Here is a 17,188-nt window from a genome sequence, read left to right on the forward strand (position 1 = left end):
CCACTAAATTATTCTAACATATCAGACACTCAGGGTGTTTTGCCTTATCATTTATTTCTCAAAAGAGACCACAGGAAGGAGGTAAGTATGCCATCCAGGCAGATGGAGTGCCTGCCAGTGGAGCTAAATCTCAGACTCCAACAAGAGAGATGCGTAAAGAGCAGGGACCTCCCAGTAAACTGTTGCAGCAACACTTTCTGATATTCCTGGGACATAACAAGGTGGATTGGCAGGGCTAGCAGAGCTGAGGGTTGGTGGAGCAGAGCTGAGGGTCGGTGGTTGGGTTGGAGCCTGCAGTGCAAGTGGGTGTGCCCAGTAGGGAGCTACCTGCAGGTGTGGGGAAGGGATTTTCAAATGTGCAAGACCCAGTGTGGAGACTTCATTTTCCTCCACAGTCTGTACTGGCTTCTGGGCATTAGATCAAATAGCAATGTCTTCCAGTCTTGACCACGTGACCACATATAGGAGAGGAACCTCACCGTCCCACCTTCCCAAGCTTGGTTGTGTCTGGAACCCTTGTAATTGTCCAAGCTGCCTTCTTTGTTCTTCGTGGCTTGAGGGTGTGCCAAGACCCTCTCCAATGTGAGTATTTTCTTGCTTGCCCAATCTGTAGCACTGGCTCAACTCATTTCTGGATTTCTTTCAATGGCTTTGTGTTGTAGCTGTCAACTTTGTGTGACTAGGGGTGGAGGTGAGTTGAAGAGCCTCCTGTGTCTCAGTCATGGACCAGAACTTTCTGTTTTCAGTTCTTTTACATATACATCTGGGAGTGGAATTGCTGAGTTATTTGGTAATTCTATGCTGACCTTTTGGAGGAACTGTCAGGCTGTTTTCCACAGAGTTTGCACCATTTTACCTTCTCCCCAGCAATGTACAAGAGTTCCAATTTCTTCACCTCCTAGCCGATGCTTGTCATTTTCCATTAAATTTTTTTTCTTCTAGTCACACTATTGGGTATGAAGTGGTATCTTGTGATTTTGATTTGCATCTGCCTAATGACTAATTTCTGCTTTATTGACTATGCCAAAGCCTTTGACTGTGTGGATCACAATAAACTCTGGAAAATTATGAAAGAGAAGGGAATACCAGACCACCTGACCCACCTCTTGAGAAACCTATATGCAGGTCAGGAAGCAACAGTTAGAACTGGGCATGGACCAACACACTGGTTCCAAATAGTAAAAAGAGTATGTCAAGGCTGTATATTGTCACCCTACTTATTTAACTTCTAATCAGAGTACATCGTGAGAAACGCTGGGCTGGAAGAAGCACAAGCTGGAACCAAGTTTCCTGGGAGAAATATCAATAACCTCAGATATGAGGTCTCAGATATGCAGATGACACCACCCTTATGGCAGAACGCGAAGAAGAACTAAAGAGCCTCTTGATGAAAGTGAAAGAGGAGAGTGAAAAAGTTGGCTTAAAGCTCAACATTCAGAAAACTAAGTTCATCTTAGTCTGGTCCCATCACTTCATGGGAAATAGATGGGGAAACAGTGGAAGCAGTGTCAGAGTTTATTTTTTGGGGCTCCAAAATCACTGCAGATGGTGATTGCAGCCATGAAATTAAAAGACACTTACTTCTTGGAAGAAACTTATGACCAACCTAGATAGCATATTAAAAAGCAGAGACTTACTTGCCAACAAAGGTCTGTCTAATAAAGGCTATGGTTTTTCCAGTGGTCATGTTTGGATGTGAGGGTTGGACTGTGAAGAAAGCTGAGTGCCAAAAAATTGATGCTTTTGAACTGTGGTATTGGAGAAGACTCTTGAGAGTCCCTTGGACTGCAAGGAGATCCAACCAGTCCATCCTAAAGGAGATCAGTCCTGGGTGTTCATTGGAGCGATTGATGTTGAAGCTGAAACTCCAATACTTTGGCCACCTGATGGGAAGAGCTGACTCATTTGAAAAGCCCCTGATGTTCGGAGGGTTCAGGGGCAGGAGGAGAATGGGATGACAGAGGATGAGATGGCTGGATGGCATCACCGACTCAATGGACATGAGTTTGAGTAAACTCCGGAAGTTGGTGATGAACAGGGAGGCCTGGCGTGCTGTGATTCATGGGGTCGCAAAGAGTCAGACACGACTGAGCGACTGAACTGAACTGAAGGACTAATGATGTTCAGCATCTTTTCCTGGTGCTCACTGGCCACTTGTGTATCTTCAGAGAAATGTCTAAGTTCTTTGCCTGTTTTTAAATTGGGGTGTTCATCTTTTGAATGTGGAGTGGTGAGAGATCTTCGTATAGTCTGGGTCATAGGCCCTTATCAGAGACCTGGTTTGTTTCTTCTTCTCAACAGGATCTTCTCACTCTCCTGGTAGGATCCTTTAATGCACAATTTTTAATTTTGTTGAACCTTATGTGTTTTAAATATCCTTTGACTTGAAGCTACTATATATAAAGAAGTCAGTGGACTTATTCTTTGATCTACCTCTTTCCATCATTCTTTCTGATGGAAGTTTTGCTATTTGTACATTATCACAGAAGGTCATATTTACATACTATTTATTACTCCTTCATCAGACTTAATTCCACAATTAAAATATTCAGTACTCAATAATAATCATGTTGCTAATTTCCACAAATGTTTCTTGATTGAATAAATCTTGTCTCTTGGAAACTCCCCAGGAAAGTTCTCAGAAACAATATTTCTATTTGGAAATATATTTAGGTCAAAGACAAATTAGTTGTATAAAATTCATCACTGCATATTTTCTTTCATAGAGTGTCTAAGTTTTGCTTCACTGTTTTCTGGCATTGAACATTGCTATCTTACAACCTGATTTTTTAAGATTTTGTTTCTTTTTTAGTTGGAAGGGAGAGTGTTGGCCTCCTGAAGGCTTCTATTTTTATCTTGAAAGACCACAATATTTACTTTCATTCATCTTATGTTTACTATAATGTGAGCTTTTAATATGTAGACTGAAATCTTTTATTTCAGAAATATTTTCCTCAAACATTGTTTTAAATAATTCTTCTGTTTTGTTGACTTGGTTTTCTTCTTGGTAAGACTTGATTTTCGTGTCTGGTGGACCTTCATTGACTTTAATATTTAAGACTGTGTTTTTAAGCTACTTCTTTCTTTAGTTTTATTTTATGTTATATGCTTTTCTTATGTTTCCCCTTTTCTTCCTTACTTTACTTAGTCCTTATTTATGAAATAGTTTTGTCCTTTTCTTCAATTTCTCTTCTCTCCATCAGTTTCTATTTCACATCTTCCTGTTACCTTGCTATCTCCTCTTTGAGTTTCTATATTTCTGTTTTATGATGGTTCCTCATATTTTTAGGCTTCCCTGGTGGCTAGATGGTAAAGAATCTGCCTTTAGTGTGGGAAGCATGGGTTCAATCCCTCGGTTGGGAAGATCCCCTGGAGAAGGAAATGGCTACCAATCCAGTATTTTTGCCTGGAGAATTCCATGGACAGAGAAGCCTGGTGGGCTACAATCCATGGGGTAGCAGAGTTGGAGATGGCTGAGCGACTTTCACTTCTCCTCATACCTTTAATTTGCTTCACTAGTTTTAAAAATCTATTTTAGATTATAATTTTTTCTCAGCTTTGTGGTGATATTTTACTGGGAATTTTAGAACTCCTCTTTCAACTGCTTTGAAGGTTTGCTTCTCATTTCTGTTGTTTTAAAAAGGAGTCTCTACACATGCACCCCAATGTTCATTGCAGCACTGTTTATAATAGCCAGGACATGGAAGCAACCTGGATGCCCATCAGCAGATGAATGGATAAGGAAGCTGTGGTACATATACACCATGGAATATTACTCAGCCATTAAAAAGAATTCATTTGAACCAGTCCTAATGAGATGGATGAAACTGGAGCCCCTTATACAGAGTGAAGTAAGCCAGAAAGATAAAGAACATTACAGCATACTAACACATATATATGGAATTTAGAAAGATGGTAACGATAACCCTATATGCAAAACAGAAAAAGAGACACAGAAATACAGAACAGACTATTGAACTATGTGGGAGAATGTGAGGGTGGGATATTTCAAAAGAACAGCATGTATACTATCTATGGTGAAACAGATCACCAGCCCAGGTGGGATGCATGAGAGAAGTGCTCGGGCCTGGTGCACTGGGAAGACCCAGAGGAATCGGGTGGAGAGGGAGGTGGGAGGGGGGATCGGGATGGGGAATACGTGTAAATCTATGGCTGATTCATATCAATGTATGACAAAACCCACTGAAATGTTGTGAAGTAATTAGCCTCCAACTAACAAAAAAAAAAAAAAAATTAAAATCAGAGTCAGGGACTATCTTTTGAGAAGAGTATCTTATTTGAGTGGGAAGGGTTGGAAGTAATAAGTTTCTTAATGCAGTTCAAGGGCTCCCTCCTCTGTTGCAGTTTTCCTAATACGTACGTGGACTTCTCTTTCTTAGGTACTTGTCTGAGAGAGGAGGGCTCCACCGTCAGCCCTGGCCACTATGAGATATTACTCCAGCGTTGCAGGGTAACGACTGCTCTCATAAATACCCTGCATTCTTCTCTATTGATTTTATTCATATCTCCCAGCTCTTGTGTCCTGCCTTGCTTATTCTCAGACCCACTCACTTCAGCTCACACTCAAATGGGCAAGCTTTGCCTTCTGAGAGGTGAATAGTTTCTAACTGGAAGTGTAAGTATGGGAGGGAGCTGGGGTATGGCAGGTACTGTGCAGTGTCTCCATCTGCATGCATTTCAGCTGCTCCCAGAATGCCTTCCTGCAGGGGTTGTAAATCAAATGCCTATCTTTTCCCAGACTCTTTCATATCCAGGATTTCACGCGTTATTCAGATTCTTACAATGCGATGTACTCATACAATAGCTGAAATTCTTTTTCTGCTTGAACTACCTAGGTGATTTCTTTTGACAGCCTCTGATTGATGCACTGTTTTCCTTTTACATTATGACATATTTTAAACATCCCTTTGTAACACATTAATGATTATTTCTTTAGATGCAACTCTCAGTTACCCTGTTTTCTCCATTCACGTGATTATTTGAGTGCTTTATTCTAACCTATAATGAATTTTGGTGGCTCAGTGGTAAAGAATCTGCCTGCCAATGCAGGAGATGTAAGTTTGATCCCTGGATTGAGAAGATCCCTTGGAGAAGGAAATGGCAACCCTCTCCAGTATTCTTGCCTGAGAAATCCCATGGACAGAGGAGCCTGGGGGTGCTACATTCCATGAGGTTGCAAAAGAGTTGGACACAACTTAACGACTAAACAACAACAGCAAATTATGAATTTTAATTTTCTTTATTCGCTATGTTCAGATCATAAGAGATTTTTGCTGTGATGAAATAAAATTCTTATTTCCAGGCAGGATAAGAAAAAATTAAGCACAAAATTCTCTCTCTGCATCCGTTTGGGCCTCTTCCTTCCCTCCCTAATGTGTAGTGTGTTCCTGCATTACATATTAAACAAACGTCCTTGAAGATAGGAGCAGCTGCTTGACCATAAAGATAACATTTTCCCCTTTCTTCTGACATTAGCAATACAATTTCTTCAAAGGATGGCATTATTTCCCAACTCTGCAGGGGATCATGGACTTCCTGATCTCTTTATACGTGCTTACCTGCACTATGTGTCCTCGGTGAACTTTGTATAAAATATCAGGATGTCATTTTGATGTATGATCCTTTATCTTGAAAATGTATATGACTGTGCCTTCAACTTGCACCTGGCGGAACAGTTTCTCAGAACTTTCTGAGAGTCTCTCTTCCGGGTTATAATCCTTAGTCTGGTTCAATTAAAATTCCCTTTCTTCTTAATTGTTAACTGAACTTTCTTTGACCGTTGTAACAAGAAAAAAATTAGAAAGTAATATGGATAAAGGCAGAGCTACTCATGCTTGTTCTCTTTCCTCTCCCCTCATCATCATGTAACCAGTATTCACAGCAGTGACTATTCCTTTAAACACTTTTCCTTTTTCACAAATAAGTATTTTCATATACAGAAGTTCTATGTTCAACTGAAATATTATCAAAACCCACATAGTACTCTCCAACTTTTTTTCTGTTGGTAAGATTGCATGGACGTCACTGGAAGTCAGTAAACAGAGATCCAGTGATATTCATTTTTTGGTAATATATTTATAAATGTAACAGGATCCCATCAGACATGATGAGTTTTTTTTGTAAAGCAACATTTATTTATTTATTTTTCTTCTCCTTCCTTCCATCCTGGCTTCATAACCTGAATCCTCCGTCAACCACTTAGGGAATGTATATTAATATTATGATGTGCAGCCTTCTTAATATGACAGTAGCGATATTTGTTTACTATAGCCAAGTTAGAAACATAGTCTCATTATGTGCAAGTCATCTGTTTGAGGACTCTCTTTTCTGTTTCACTTGCATATCTGTCTATGGTTGTTGTAATACCACTTTATCATAACTATTACAGCTTTAAAATAAAGCTTGATATCTCCTACATCAAGTCTTAGTAAATTATTCTTCAAGAGTATTTTGGCTATCTTGCCTTTTGCATTTTTTGTGTGCATTTCAGAATTGCATTGCCAAGTTTCTCTTGGTTTACTTTTGCAAAAACTTTCCTGGGGGTTTGATTGCATTGAGACTGAAAATCAATTTGAAGAGAATTGGCATACTTATCATATTGAGTCTTGCAATCCATGAACATGGTATACATTTCTGATTTGGGGGTGTTAAAAAATGTTTCTCACCAAAGTTTTATAATTTTCTTTGTAGTGATTCTGTACAAAATCTATTATGTGTATTTATAAGCTCTTCATATTTTATATGATTATAAAAATTATTGAAATTTCATTTGCTGATTTGTATTGTTGGTTTATGTAGTACCATTGAGTTTTGTATATTTCTTGGTATGCATCCATTGTGATAAATTCTCATTGATTCTAACAATTATCTGTAGATCTGTTTGAAATTTTATGAACATAGTTGATTTTTATGTTCATGAATCTATGTTCTATGAATAACATTTACTTAAAATCTTCCTTTTTCATAGAATCCTTGTTTATAATTTTATTTTTAAATAGCTTTATTGACATATAATTGACATAAGTCCTTATTAAACTCTGGTATCAAGATTATGTTTACTTCATATGACATGCTTGGAATTGTTTCTTATTTTCTATTTATGTCATATTAGAATTAGTTGTTCCTTGTTTGCCTTATAGAATATGCTTACAAAGAGGTCTGATCCTGGTGCTTTTTTTGGTCAAATATTGTTGACTATTGTTTCCATCTTTGCAATGGTTTTCTACTTTTTCTTGTGGCAATTTCAGTTTAGAAAGCTATTTTTTCTAGGATCCTTTTGTAGCATTTAGATTTTTTTTGGCCCCTGAGTTGAAAAAATTAATGAAACAATTTCACCAATTTAAGGATATCGTGAAGCAGAAATGCATAAGTCCAGAGCAGAAATAATCAAACAACAGTAGGCATTATCTAGAGAAGAGGAGAAAAGAGGGCCACCCTGAGCCATTTTGAGCAGGTCTAAGAATGAGTTAAAATTTTTACTTACAAACTGTATCACAGATAAAGACCTTTCTCTATAATATGTAAGGAGTGCTAGAAATTCAGAAGAAAAAAGCTAATGAGTATATAGGAAAATGAGCAAAAGAAATAATGTTTTCAGATAAAGAAATATAAGTAGCTTTTAAGATATGAAAAATGCTTGAAATAATTCATGATAGAGAAATGCTAAAATCTCTCACTGTTTCCATTGTTTCCCCGTCTATTTGCCATGAAGTGATGGGACCGGATGCCATAATCTTAGTTTTTTGAATCTTGAGTTTTAAGCCAGTTTTTTCACTCTCCTCTTTCACTTTCATCAAGGGGCTCTTTAGTTTCTCTTCACTTTCTGCCATAAGAGAGGTGTCATCTGCATATCTGAGGTTGTGGATATTTCTCCTGGCAATCTTGATTCCAGCTTGTGTTTCATCCAGCCCAGCATTTCACATGATGTACTCTGCATATAAGTTAAATAATCAGGGTGACAATATACAGCCTTGATGTACTCCTTTATTTTCTTGAGCTCTAAAATCACTGCAGATGGTGACTGCAGCCATGAAATTAAAAGACACTTGCTCCTTGGAAGAAAAGCTATGACCAACCTAGACAGCATACTAAAAAGCAGAGACATTACTTTGCTGACAAAAGTCTGTCTAGTCAAAGCTATGGTTTTTCCAGTAGTCATGTATGGATGTGAGAGCTGGACTATAAAGAAAGCTGAGCACTGAAGAACTGATGCTTTTGATCTGTGGTGTTGGAGAAGACTCCTTGGACTGCAAGGAGATCAAACCAGTCAATCCGAAAGGAAATCAGTCCTGAATATTCATTGTAAAAACTGGTGCTAAAGCTGAAACACCAATACGCTGGCGACCTGATGCAAAGAACTGATTCATTGGAAAAGACCCTGATACTGGTAAAGACTGAAGGCAGGAGGAGAAGGGGATGATGGAGGATGAGATGGCTGGATGGCATCACTGACTAAATGGACATGAGTTTGAGCAAGCTCCGGGAGTAGGTGAAGGACAGGGAAGCCTGGCGTGCTGCAGGCCATGGGGTTGCCAAGAGTCGGACACTACTGAGAGACTGAACTGAACTGCGAGAAATGCTAACTAAGACCTTCAGCAGTGCATCACTTCTCACTCATCAGATTGGTAAAAATCTAAAAGATTTTGCTAATATTTAATTTTACTAGCGATGCCAAATTTATTTTCAAACAGGTTGCATGAATATACACTCTTACTAGTAATGTGTGACAGTTTCTTCTCTCTACAAAACAATGAAGAAAAGGTAGACAACCCAGCAAGAAATGAGCAAGATGCTTGAGTTAACAGAAAATTAGAAAATCCAAGAAAGTGGTTACCTCTGTGGAAGATGGACAGGGAAGAAACTGGTGAGGAATAAATGTTGATATGGCATATATACAAAAAATAATCTTTTTGTTCTTGGTAGGTGAGTGCAGGCTGCCATTTTAATGTTTTAATTCTTTAAGGAGTATCAATTCTACACACTTGTTTGTTTGTATAATTTATTTTGTGATGAGCTTTTTTTTTTTTTTAAGTAGCCTGCCAACTCCAACATCTTGTATTTGCTATAGCTCTTTAATGTTTCAGCAGCACTGGTGGGCATGATGAGATCTAGTCCAAAGAAACAAAGGGTGGAGATATTAACAACTGTTTGACTATAAAATACTTAGTTTACTTTCATCCCTGTCTCACCCAGAACTCAACTGTTATTGCCACACTTCAGGTTCTGTCCCTGACAATACTTAACTTCTGGGTATTCATTTTTTTTACTCTGAACTTTTACAACAGTGACAAAATACCAACTCAGACTAGCTTAGGCAGTTTATTGGGTCATAACTGAACTATGGGAAAGGTGTGGGAAGAACTGCTCTCAAGATAAAGGGGAATGAAGGGCTGACTGGTCCCTTCTGAAGCCTCTCTTACCATAATTTCTCTGCTTTTCTAATTGAATGAGATTTATTTTTCTCAAAAAAGTTCCCCTTCTCCCAGACTGGAACCATAGCTTCAGGAGTTTCCAGGCTCATCTCTCCTACCTTTACCAAAATGAGGGACTTCCCCTTAGTGTCCATTTAAATAAAGGATGTCAATAGACCACACATACACACACACGCACACACACCCTGATCTGTCACTGGGTATCAGGCTTTCATGATCAAAAATTCCCATCAGATTCCTAAGTTGATGGTACAAAGAACCAGGAGTTCTTTGGAAGAAACAGGGGGCCTGTTCTAAAAAGGCAGAAGCCATGTTGGATGTATACATTGTAAATATCCACCTTATAGATGATTTCTACTTCCTTCCTTTTATTTTATGGGTGTTTTCTGTCTTCTTACTGAGATTTCAAGAGTGTCATGCCACTCCAGATGTCGAATGCCACCTTCCCTATTACTTTCTTGGTCCACTTCAGGGACTGCCTGTGAAATAGCAAAGTATTATGATTAGTCGTTAAACACTCAAGGCAAATTTGCCTTTGAGAGCTTTTCTTGGGATCAGAGGGAGAATGAAAGAAAAGCCTAGCTCGGGGCTGGGAAGGGTAAACTGTTAGATCTGGGTGGGGCTTGCAGGAGCTGAGGAGTAATGGGGGAACATCTTGGCTACACCGGACCTACCACTGACTTGTTGAATGACTATGGGTGATTCCTCTCTCTCCTTTGGGCTTCATACTCTTTAAGTATAAAGAATTTGGTCCTGATGCTACCAACAGACCAGCCAGCCCGACTTCTTTGTGAGAATGTGAGATAGCTCTTGGGGCTATTAGAAATGATGTAACAGTCACCATATCTCCCTGTGAATAATCCCTGGGGAAGGGCCCAAGGTCCCTCCCAGGATGGGGGTGGATATTTCCCCGTAGCACTAAAAAAATTTAAGTCTTGTCCCTTGTGAAACCACAGACCCACCCTTGGCACCTGACCAAGCTGAAGCCACATAAAACTAGGCTAAGCTTCAGCTCTCAGTCATACACCTTCCTGACAACATGAAGACCAGAAGCTTCTTGGTCCAGGTTGTGGTCCTTCTCGTCCTTGGGACACTGGTGGCAGAGGCAGCTATTGTAAGAGGTGAGTGGACAAGTGGCCTGGGTGAGGCCAGCTTGGGTTGAGGAGAGGTTGTTAGGGGCAGCCTGGGTCTTGACAAGGGGCAGCATGCAGAGCTGGAGCCCACTCTTTAGCCTGGATAGCAGGCTAAAGTTTTGAGTGTATCCAGAGAAGTAGGAAGTTGCCCACTAGACTCCATGTACATTCCGCCCCAGGACTGAGAAATCAGGGCTGTTTGTGGAAGGAGTGTTGTAACATGACCTCGGCCTCAAGCACTGATACTTGGACAGAACATGAAATGAAGTTGAGGAGCCCCAGGAATCTGGGCCCTGGGTGGTGTCTCTTCCTTGCATTTTTCTCCATCAAAGTACCTGAGTCATCAGTCCTGTAAGGGAAGGTTAAGAACTAATAGGGCCTCAGAAATCATGGAGTCTGAAGACTTTTATTTTCCAAAGCAGGACACTGAGATCCAGAGTGAGGTGAGGGATTGTCAGGGCAATCTCCAGAGCCAGGCTGGAGCTCAGGTCTCCTGGCATGTGTCTCACAGCTCCTTGCCCTTCCACCAAGTTTCCTCAAAGATGACCATGTGTCCTCATCTCCTGAAAGTCACTCCTCCCTGGCATATCCTCATGAGGGCCCAGGACCCAGAATGGAGGGTGAGGGGAAGAAACAGACACCCATAGGAAACCTGGTTCTATGGACCTTTCCCCCAAAGCCCAGGGAACAGCCATCTGAGAGTGCAGACCCCAGCTAACCCTGGTGAGCCTCCTCTGTCTCAGTCTCCCTCAGCTTAAGGGACACTGCAGTGAGCAGTGGCTGGACCTGGAGGAAAGACTATATAGTTGAAGCAGACATGCTGGTCTAAATATTAATAATAGTACAGATATTTCTTTCAACAGGTCGTCCAAAAGGTCAAGGCAGTAAGAAAGGAAATGTTTTAGGCAATGGAAAGGGTCCAATCAATGGTCAACATCCTGTCAAAAGACCAGATCCAGTGAAAGGTCAAGGTCCAGTGAAAGGTAAAGGTCCAGTCAAAAGTCAAGGTCCAATGAAAGGTCAAGGTCCAGTCAAAAGTCAGGGTCCAGTGAAAGGTCAAGGTCCCGTGAAAGGTCAAGGTCCAGTGAAATGTCAAGGTCCAGTGAAATGTCAAGGTCCAGTGAAAAGTCAACGTCCAGTGAAACGTCAAGGTCCAGTCAGAGGACAAGATCCAGTCAAAGTACAAGAATCAGTCAAAGGACAAGATCCAGTCAAAGTTCAAGATCCAGTCAAAGGACAAGACCGAGTAGGAGGTCCATTCCTCACTAAGCGTGGCTCCTGCCCCAGGGTCCTGATCCGGTGCCTCATGATGAATCCCCCTAACAAGTGTCTGAGAGATGCTCAGTGCCCAGGAGCCAAGAAGTGCTGTGAAGGCTCTTGTGGGAAGACCTGTATGGATCCCCGGTGAGGTGAGAACTGGGTGGAGGAAAAAGTGACCCATGAGGGCACAGAGAGGCTGACTGGTGGAGGGTGATCCTAGGCTAGTGGGGGAAAGGACATGGGGAGGTGATGGAGAGACTGAGGGGTCTCAGAGGCTATAACTGGGGTCCTGAGATGGATGACATGTAGACTTGGTCCTGCCTCCCACTGCCTCTGAGTCTTTCACCTGCTGATTCGCATTTCCGACTCTCTTTTCTTCTACCAGGTAGAGTCTTCTTGCTGCACCTGTGATGTCCCCAGGGAGGTAGGCCCCGGTGCCTGTCGCACGACCCTCTCCCACACTGCCCCTTCTTCCTCTCATCCAGGAGGCCCAAGCTTGAGCATGGACTGCCTCCCTCATGAACGTTCCAATAAAAGACTGCTTTCAACTCCATTTGTTTCTGGCTCTTATCACTTCTGGGCTCCTGAGACCTCCGGGTGTGGGTTTGAGACTTCCTGTCCCCGGTGGAGAGTGGAGTGGGACCCATGGCTGATGTTCTTGGGGTGTGAAGGAGAGCAGGGGCAGGAACAAGAGGCCTGTTCCTAGGGTTCACTGTAGAAATCCAAAAATCAACCCAAGAACCACAGCCTCCATTTCACCAGGAGATGGAAACCTAGACATTTGCCTCTGGCCTCGAACCAGGGAAATAAAGCCCCCAAACCTTCCCATTGACCTCCACTTCTGACCTGGCTATGATCAACCCTGCCAGTGTGACCAGCCAGCCCTCCTGGCTAAACCTCTGACTCCCTCCTTCCCTTTCTCTAACGTTTCCCATGAATCTGTATCCTCCAAGAAGACAGAAAGACAGATGCCAGGAAATCCCTGCTCTCGAAGCATTTCACCTGTTCACACCTGAGATGACCTCCAATAACACACAATTCCTTTGGGTGAAGCAATATCCCCTCCCAGCTTTCCATTTCAAGATGTGAATGAGGAGGAAAGACACATTGATCTTCCATTTCATTGCTGAATAAAGTTCTCTGGGGACATACAAGTTGGGGTAGAGTAGACTGAAGGAGTGAAGACAGCAGGAGGGCGTATGTTGGGTAACCTTGGATGACCTCATGGCTCTGCTGTTTGCTCATCTGCCCCACTGCCCTTGTGCAATGGAGTTCTCCAGGAAGAAGTGGGAGGGGCATTGGGGTTCAGTGGGCACCCCACTTGGCAGTCAGGAGACCTGAGTTCTAGTTCTAGGCTCCTCCCAACTTGCTAGATGACTGCAGATAAATCTCTTTATCTCTCTGAGCCTCAATTTTGTCTGTTCAGTTTGAGGGGAGTTGGGTGAAAATATTCTGGAAGTCTAGTAATGAATGTCAGTTCAGCCCTGATATTCTGGCGCTGAAACATCTCTTCTTTGCGTGTGTGTGTTGGGCTCTGCTAGAGGGGAGTTGGGGAGCAGAGGCCTTGTTGGGGGCGAGAGAACAGATAGCCCAGTGTCCCTTAGACACCACCCCCCCCACCCCAGGAGCCAGGGTTCCCCTCTGATTCTCCAGGGAGTGGACTGGACCACGCATCTTGGAGCACAGACAAGAGCAGGGCCTAAACTTCTGGTCTGAGAAGCATAATACACCACTGGTGGTGAGGATGGTTTCTGTTTTAGTGTTTTGTCTCTTCCAGATCCTGCACTAAACATGTCATAAGTGTTGTCTTATTTCTCATTAGAACTCCCTCAGATGGGCCATATACACCTCTTTAATTTTGTTAAAAGATTGAGACCATGGGACTTCCCTGGCAATCCAATGGGTCAGACTCAGCCCTTCCAGGGCAGGGAATAATCGATCAGGGAACTGAGATCCTGCAAACCACACAGCACAGCCAAAAGAGAAAAGATTGAAGTCATGAAAACATTATTAGTCACCCAAAGACACAGAGCTAGTAAGTGATGATAAGTCCAATTTTTTCAAAATTTTTTATTGAAGTATAACTGATTTACAATGTTGTGTTCATGTCTTTTGTACAGCAAAGAGATTCAGATCTATATATCCATACACATATTTTTTCATATGCTTTTCCATTATGGTTTATCACAGGATATTGCATATGGTGCCCTGTGCTATACAGGAGGACCTTGTTGTTTATTCATTCTATGTATTATAGTTTGCACCTACGAATCCCAAATTCCCAATCCATCCCTCCCCAGCCCCACCCCCTTGAAACCGTAATCTGTTCTCTATGTCTGTGAGTCTGTTTCTGTTTCATAGATAAGGTCCTTTTAGTCATATTTTAGATCCCACATGTAGGTGATATCATATAGTATTTGTCTTTCTCCTTCTGTCTTACTTCATTTAGTGTGATCATCTCTAGGTTCACCCAAGTTGCTACAAATGGCATTATTTCATTCTTTTTTATGGCTGAATAGCACTCCATTTTGTGTATATCACACCCACACCTTCTTTATCCATCCATTTGTTTGAGGTTTTTTTTGTTGTTGTTGTTCATCTATTGATGGACATTTTGGTTGTTTCCATGTATTGGCTATTTGAAGAGGGTTATATGAACATAGGGGTGCAACTAAAGCCTATTTTATTCTTAAGATTTGGCTGCACCACACAGCTTACGGGATTTCAGTCCCCCAACCAAGGATTGAATTCAGGCCCAGCCCATGGCAGTGAAAGCACCAAGTCCTACCTAGACCCCCAGGGAACTCCCATGAATCCTATTTTTATTATAAACTAGCAATAATCAGAAAATGGGAAAAATTCCCAATACTAATATCAACACAATTAAACCACTCAACAAATAAACTTAATGACAGAAGGGAGAACTTTAAAAAAGAAATGTAAACAAGTATTCACGTAGCAAATTAAAAAGTCTTGCATAAAGAATTAACATGTTCCAGAATGTGAAGATTCTGTATAGTGAAGACAGAAATACTTACCCCTTCGATTTTGTCTCTTTCCTCCATTATATTGAGATAAAATTGACATATAACATTGTATAAGTTTAAGGTGTATAATCTGGTGATTTGATATATGTATACACTGCAAAATATTTACCACAATAAGAATAGTGAATAAATCCTTCTCCTCAGGTAATGACTATTTTATTGTTGTTGTTGTTATGGTGAGAACATTAAAGCTCTACTTTCTTTTTTTTTTTTTAAACTAGTTCCTCTTTATTTATTTATTTTTTAATATTTATTTTTTTTTATTAGTTGGAGGCTAATTACTTCACAACATTGCAGTGGGTTATGTCATACACTGACATTAATCAGCCATGGAGTTACATGTATTCCCCATCCCAATCCCCCCTCCCACCTCCCTCTCCACCCAATTCCTCTGGGTCTTCCCAGTGCACCAGGCCCGAGCACTTGTCTCATGCATCCCACCTGGGCTGGTGATCTGTTTCACTATAGATAATATACATGCTGTTCTCTCAAAACATCCCACCCTTGCCTTCTCCCACAGAATCCAAAAATCTGTTCTGTACATCTGTGTCTCTTTTTCTGTCCTGCATATAGGGTTATCATTACCATCTTTCTAAATTCCATATATATGTGTTAGTATGTTGTAATGTTCTTTATCTTTCTGGCTTACTTCACTCTGTATAATGGGCTCCAGTTTCATCCATCTCATTAGATCTGATTCAAATGAATTCTTTTTAATGGCTGAGCAATATTCCGTGGTGTATATGTACCACAGCTTCCTTATCCATTCGTCTGCTGATGGGCATCTAGGTTGCTTTCATGTCCTGGCTATTGTAAACAGTGCTGTTATGAACATTGGGGTGCACGTGTCTCTTTCAGATCTGGTTTCCTTGGTGTGTATGCCCAGAAGTGGTATTGCTGGGTCACATGGCAGTTCTATTTCCAGTTTTTTAAGAAATCTCCACACTGTTTTCCATAGTGGCTGTACTAGTTTGCATTGCCACCAACAGTGTAAGAGGGTTCCCTTTCCTCCACACCCTCTCCAGCATTTATTGCTTGTAGACTTTTGGATAGCAGCCATCCTGACTGGTGTGTAATGGTACCTCATTGTGGTTTTGATTTGCATTTCTCTGATAATGAGTAATGTGGAGCATCTTTTCATGTGTTTGTTAGCCATCTGTATGTCTTCTTTGGAGAAATGTCTGTTTAGTTCTTTGGCCCGTTTTTTGATTGGGTCATTTATTTTTCTGGAATTGAGCTTCAGGAGTTGCTTGTATATTTTTGAGATTAGTCCTTTGTCTGTTGCTTCATTTGCTATTATTTTCTCCCATTCTGTAGGCTGTCTTTTCACCTTGCTTATAGTTCCCTTTGTTGTGCAAAAGCTTTTAATTTTAATTAGGTCCCATTTGTTTATTTTTGCTTTTATTTCCAGTATTCTGGGAGGTGGGTCATAGAGGATCTTGCTGTGATTTATATCGGAGTGTGTTTTGTCTATGTTCTCCTCCAGGAGTTTTATAGTTTCTGGTCTTACATTTAGATCTTTAATCCATTTTGAGTTTATTTTTGTGTATGGTGTTAGAAAGTGTTCTAGTTTCATTCTTTTACAAGTGGTTGACCAGTTTTCCCAGCACCACTTGTTAAAGAGGTTGTCTTTTTTCCATTGTATATCCTTGCCTCCTTTGTCGAAGATAAGGTGTCCATAGGTTCATGGATTTATCTCTGGGCTTTCTATTCTGTTCCATTGATCTATATTTCTGTCTTTGTGCCAGTACCATACTGTCTTGATGACTGTGGCTTTGTAGTAGAGTCTGAAGTCAGGCAGGTTGATTCCCCCAGTTCCATTCTTCTTTCTCAAGATTACTTTGGCTATTCGAGGTTTTTTATATTTCCATACAAATTGTGAAATTCTTTGGTCTAGTTCTGTGAAAAACACCGTTGGTAGCTTGATAGGGGTTGCAATGAATCTATAGATTGCTTTGGGTAGAATAGCCATTTTGACAATATTGATTCTTCCAACCCATGAACATGGTATGTTTCTCCATCTGTTTGTGTCCTCTTTGCTTTCTTTCACCAGTGTTTTATAGTTTTCTATGTATAGGTCTTTTGTTTCTTTAGGTAGATATACTCCTAAGTATTTTATTCTTTTTGTTGCAATGGTGAATGGTATTGTTTCCTTATTTCTCTTTCTGTTTTCTCATTGTTAGTGTATAGGAATGCAAGGGATTTCTGTGTGTTAATTTTATATCCTGCAACTTTACTATATTCGTTGATTAGCTCTAGTAATTTTCAGGTAGAGTCTTTAGGGTTTTCTATGTAG

General features: G+C 40.9%; 1 protein-coding gene across 1 annotated transcript; it reads left to right on the top strand.

Annotated features, from left to right (window-relative positions):
• The first annotated feature begins 10,474 nt into the window (after positions 1–10,474).
• On the top strand, positions 10,475–12,398 carry LOC122681768 (elafin-like). Its single transcript, XM_043884194.1, has 3 exons — positions 10,475–10,573; positions 11,449–11,994; positions 12,231–12,398. The coding sequence occupies exons 1-2, from the start codon at positions 10,492–10,494 to the stop codon at positions 11,991–11,993; spliced, it is 627 nt and encodes a 208-aa protein (XP_043740129.1). The 5' UTR covers positions 10,475–10,491; the 3' UTR covers position 11,994; positions 12,231–12,398.
• The last annotated feature ends 4,790 nt before the right edge of the window (positions 12,399–17,188 follow it).

The sequence above is a fragment of the Cervus elaphus genome, chromosome 23, assembly GCF_910594005.1.
Source record: "Cervus elaphus chromosome 23, mCerEla1.1, whole genome shotgun sequence".
Lineage (NCBI taxonomy): Eukaryota > Metazoa > Chordata > Mammalia > Artiodactyla > Cervidae > Cervus > Cervus elaphus.

Bases quoted from the DNA above. Each gene is read 5' to 3' on its own strand.
- LOC122681768 (XM_043884194.1), top strand. From the start codon at position 10,492: ATGAAGACCAGAAGCTTCTTGGTCCAGGTTGTGGTCCTTCTCGTCCTT. The intron at 10,574-11,448 runs GTGAGTGGACAA...TTCTTTCAACAG, and splicing joins AGAGGCAGCTATTGTAAGAG to GTCGTCCAAAAGGTCAAGGC.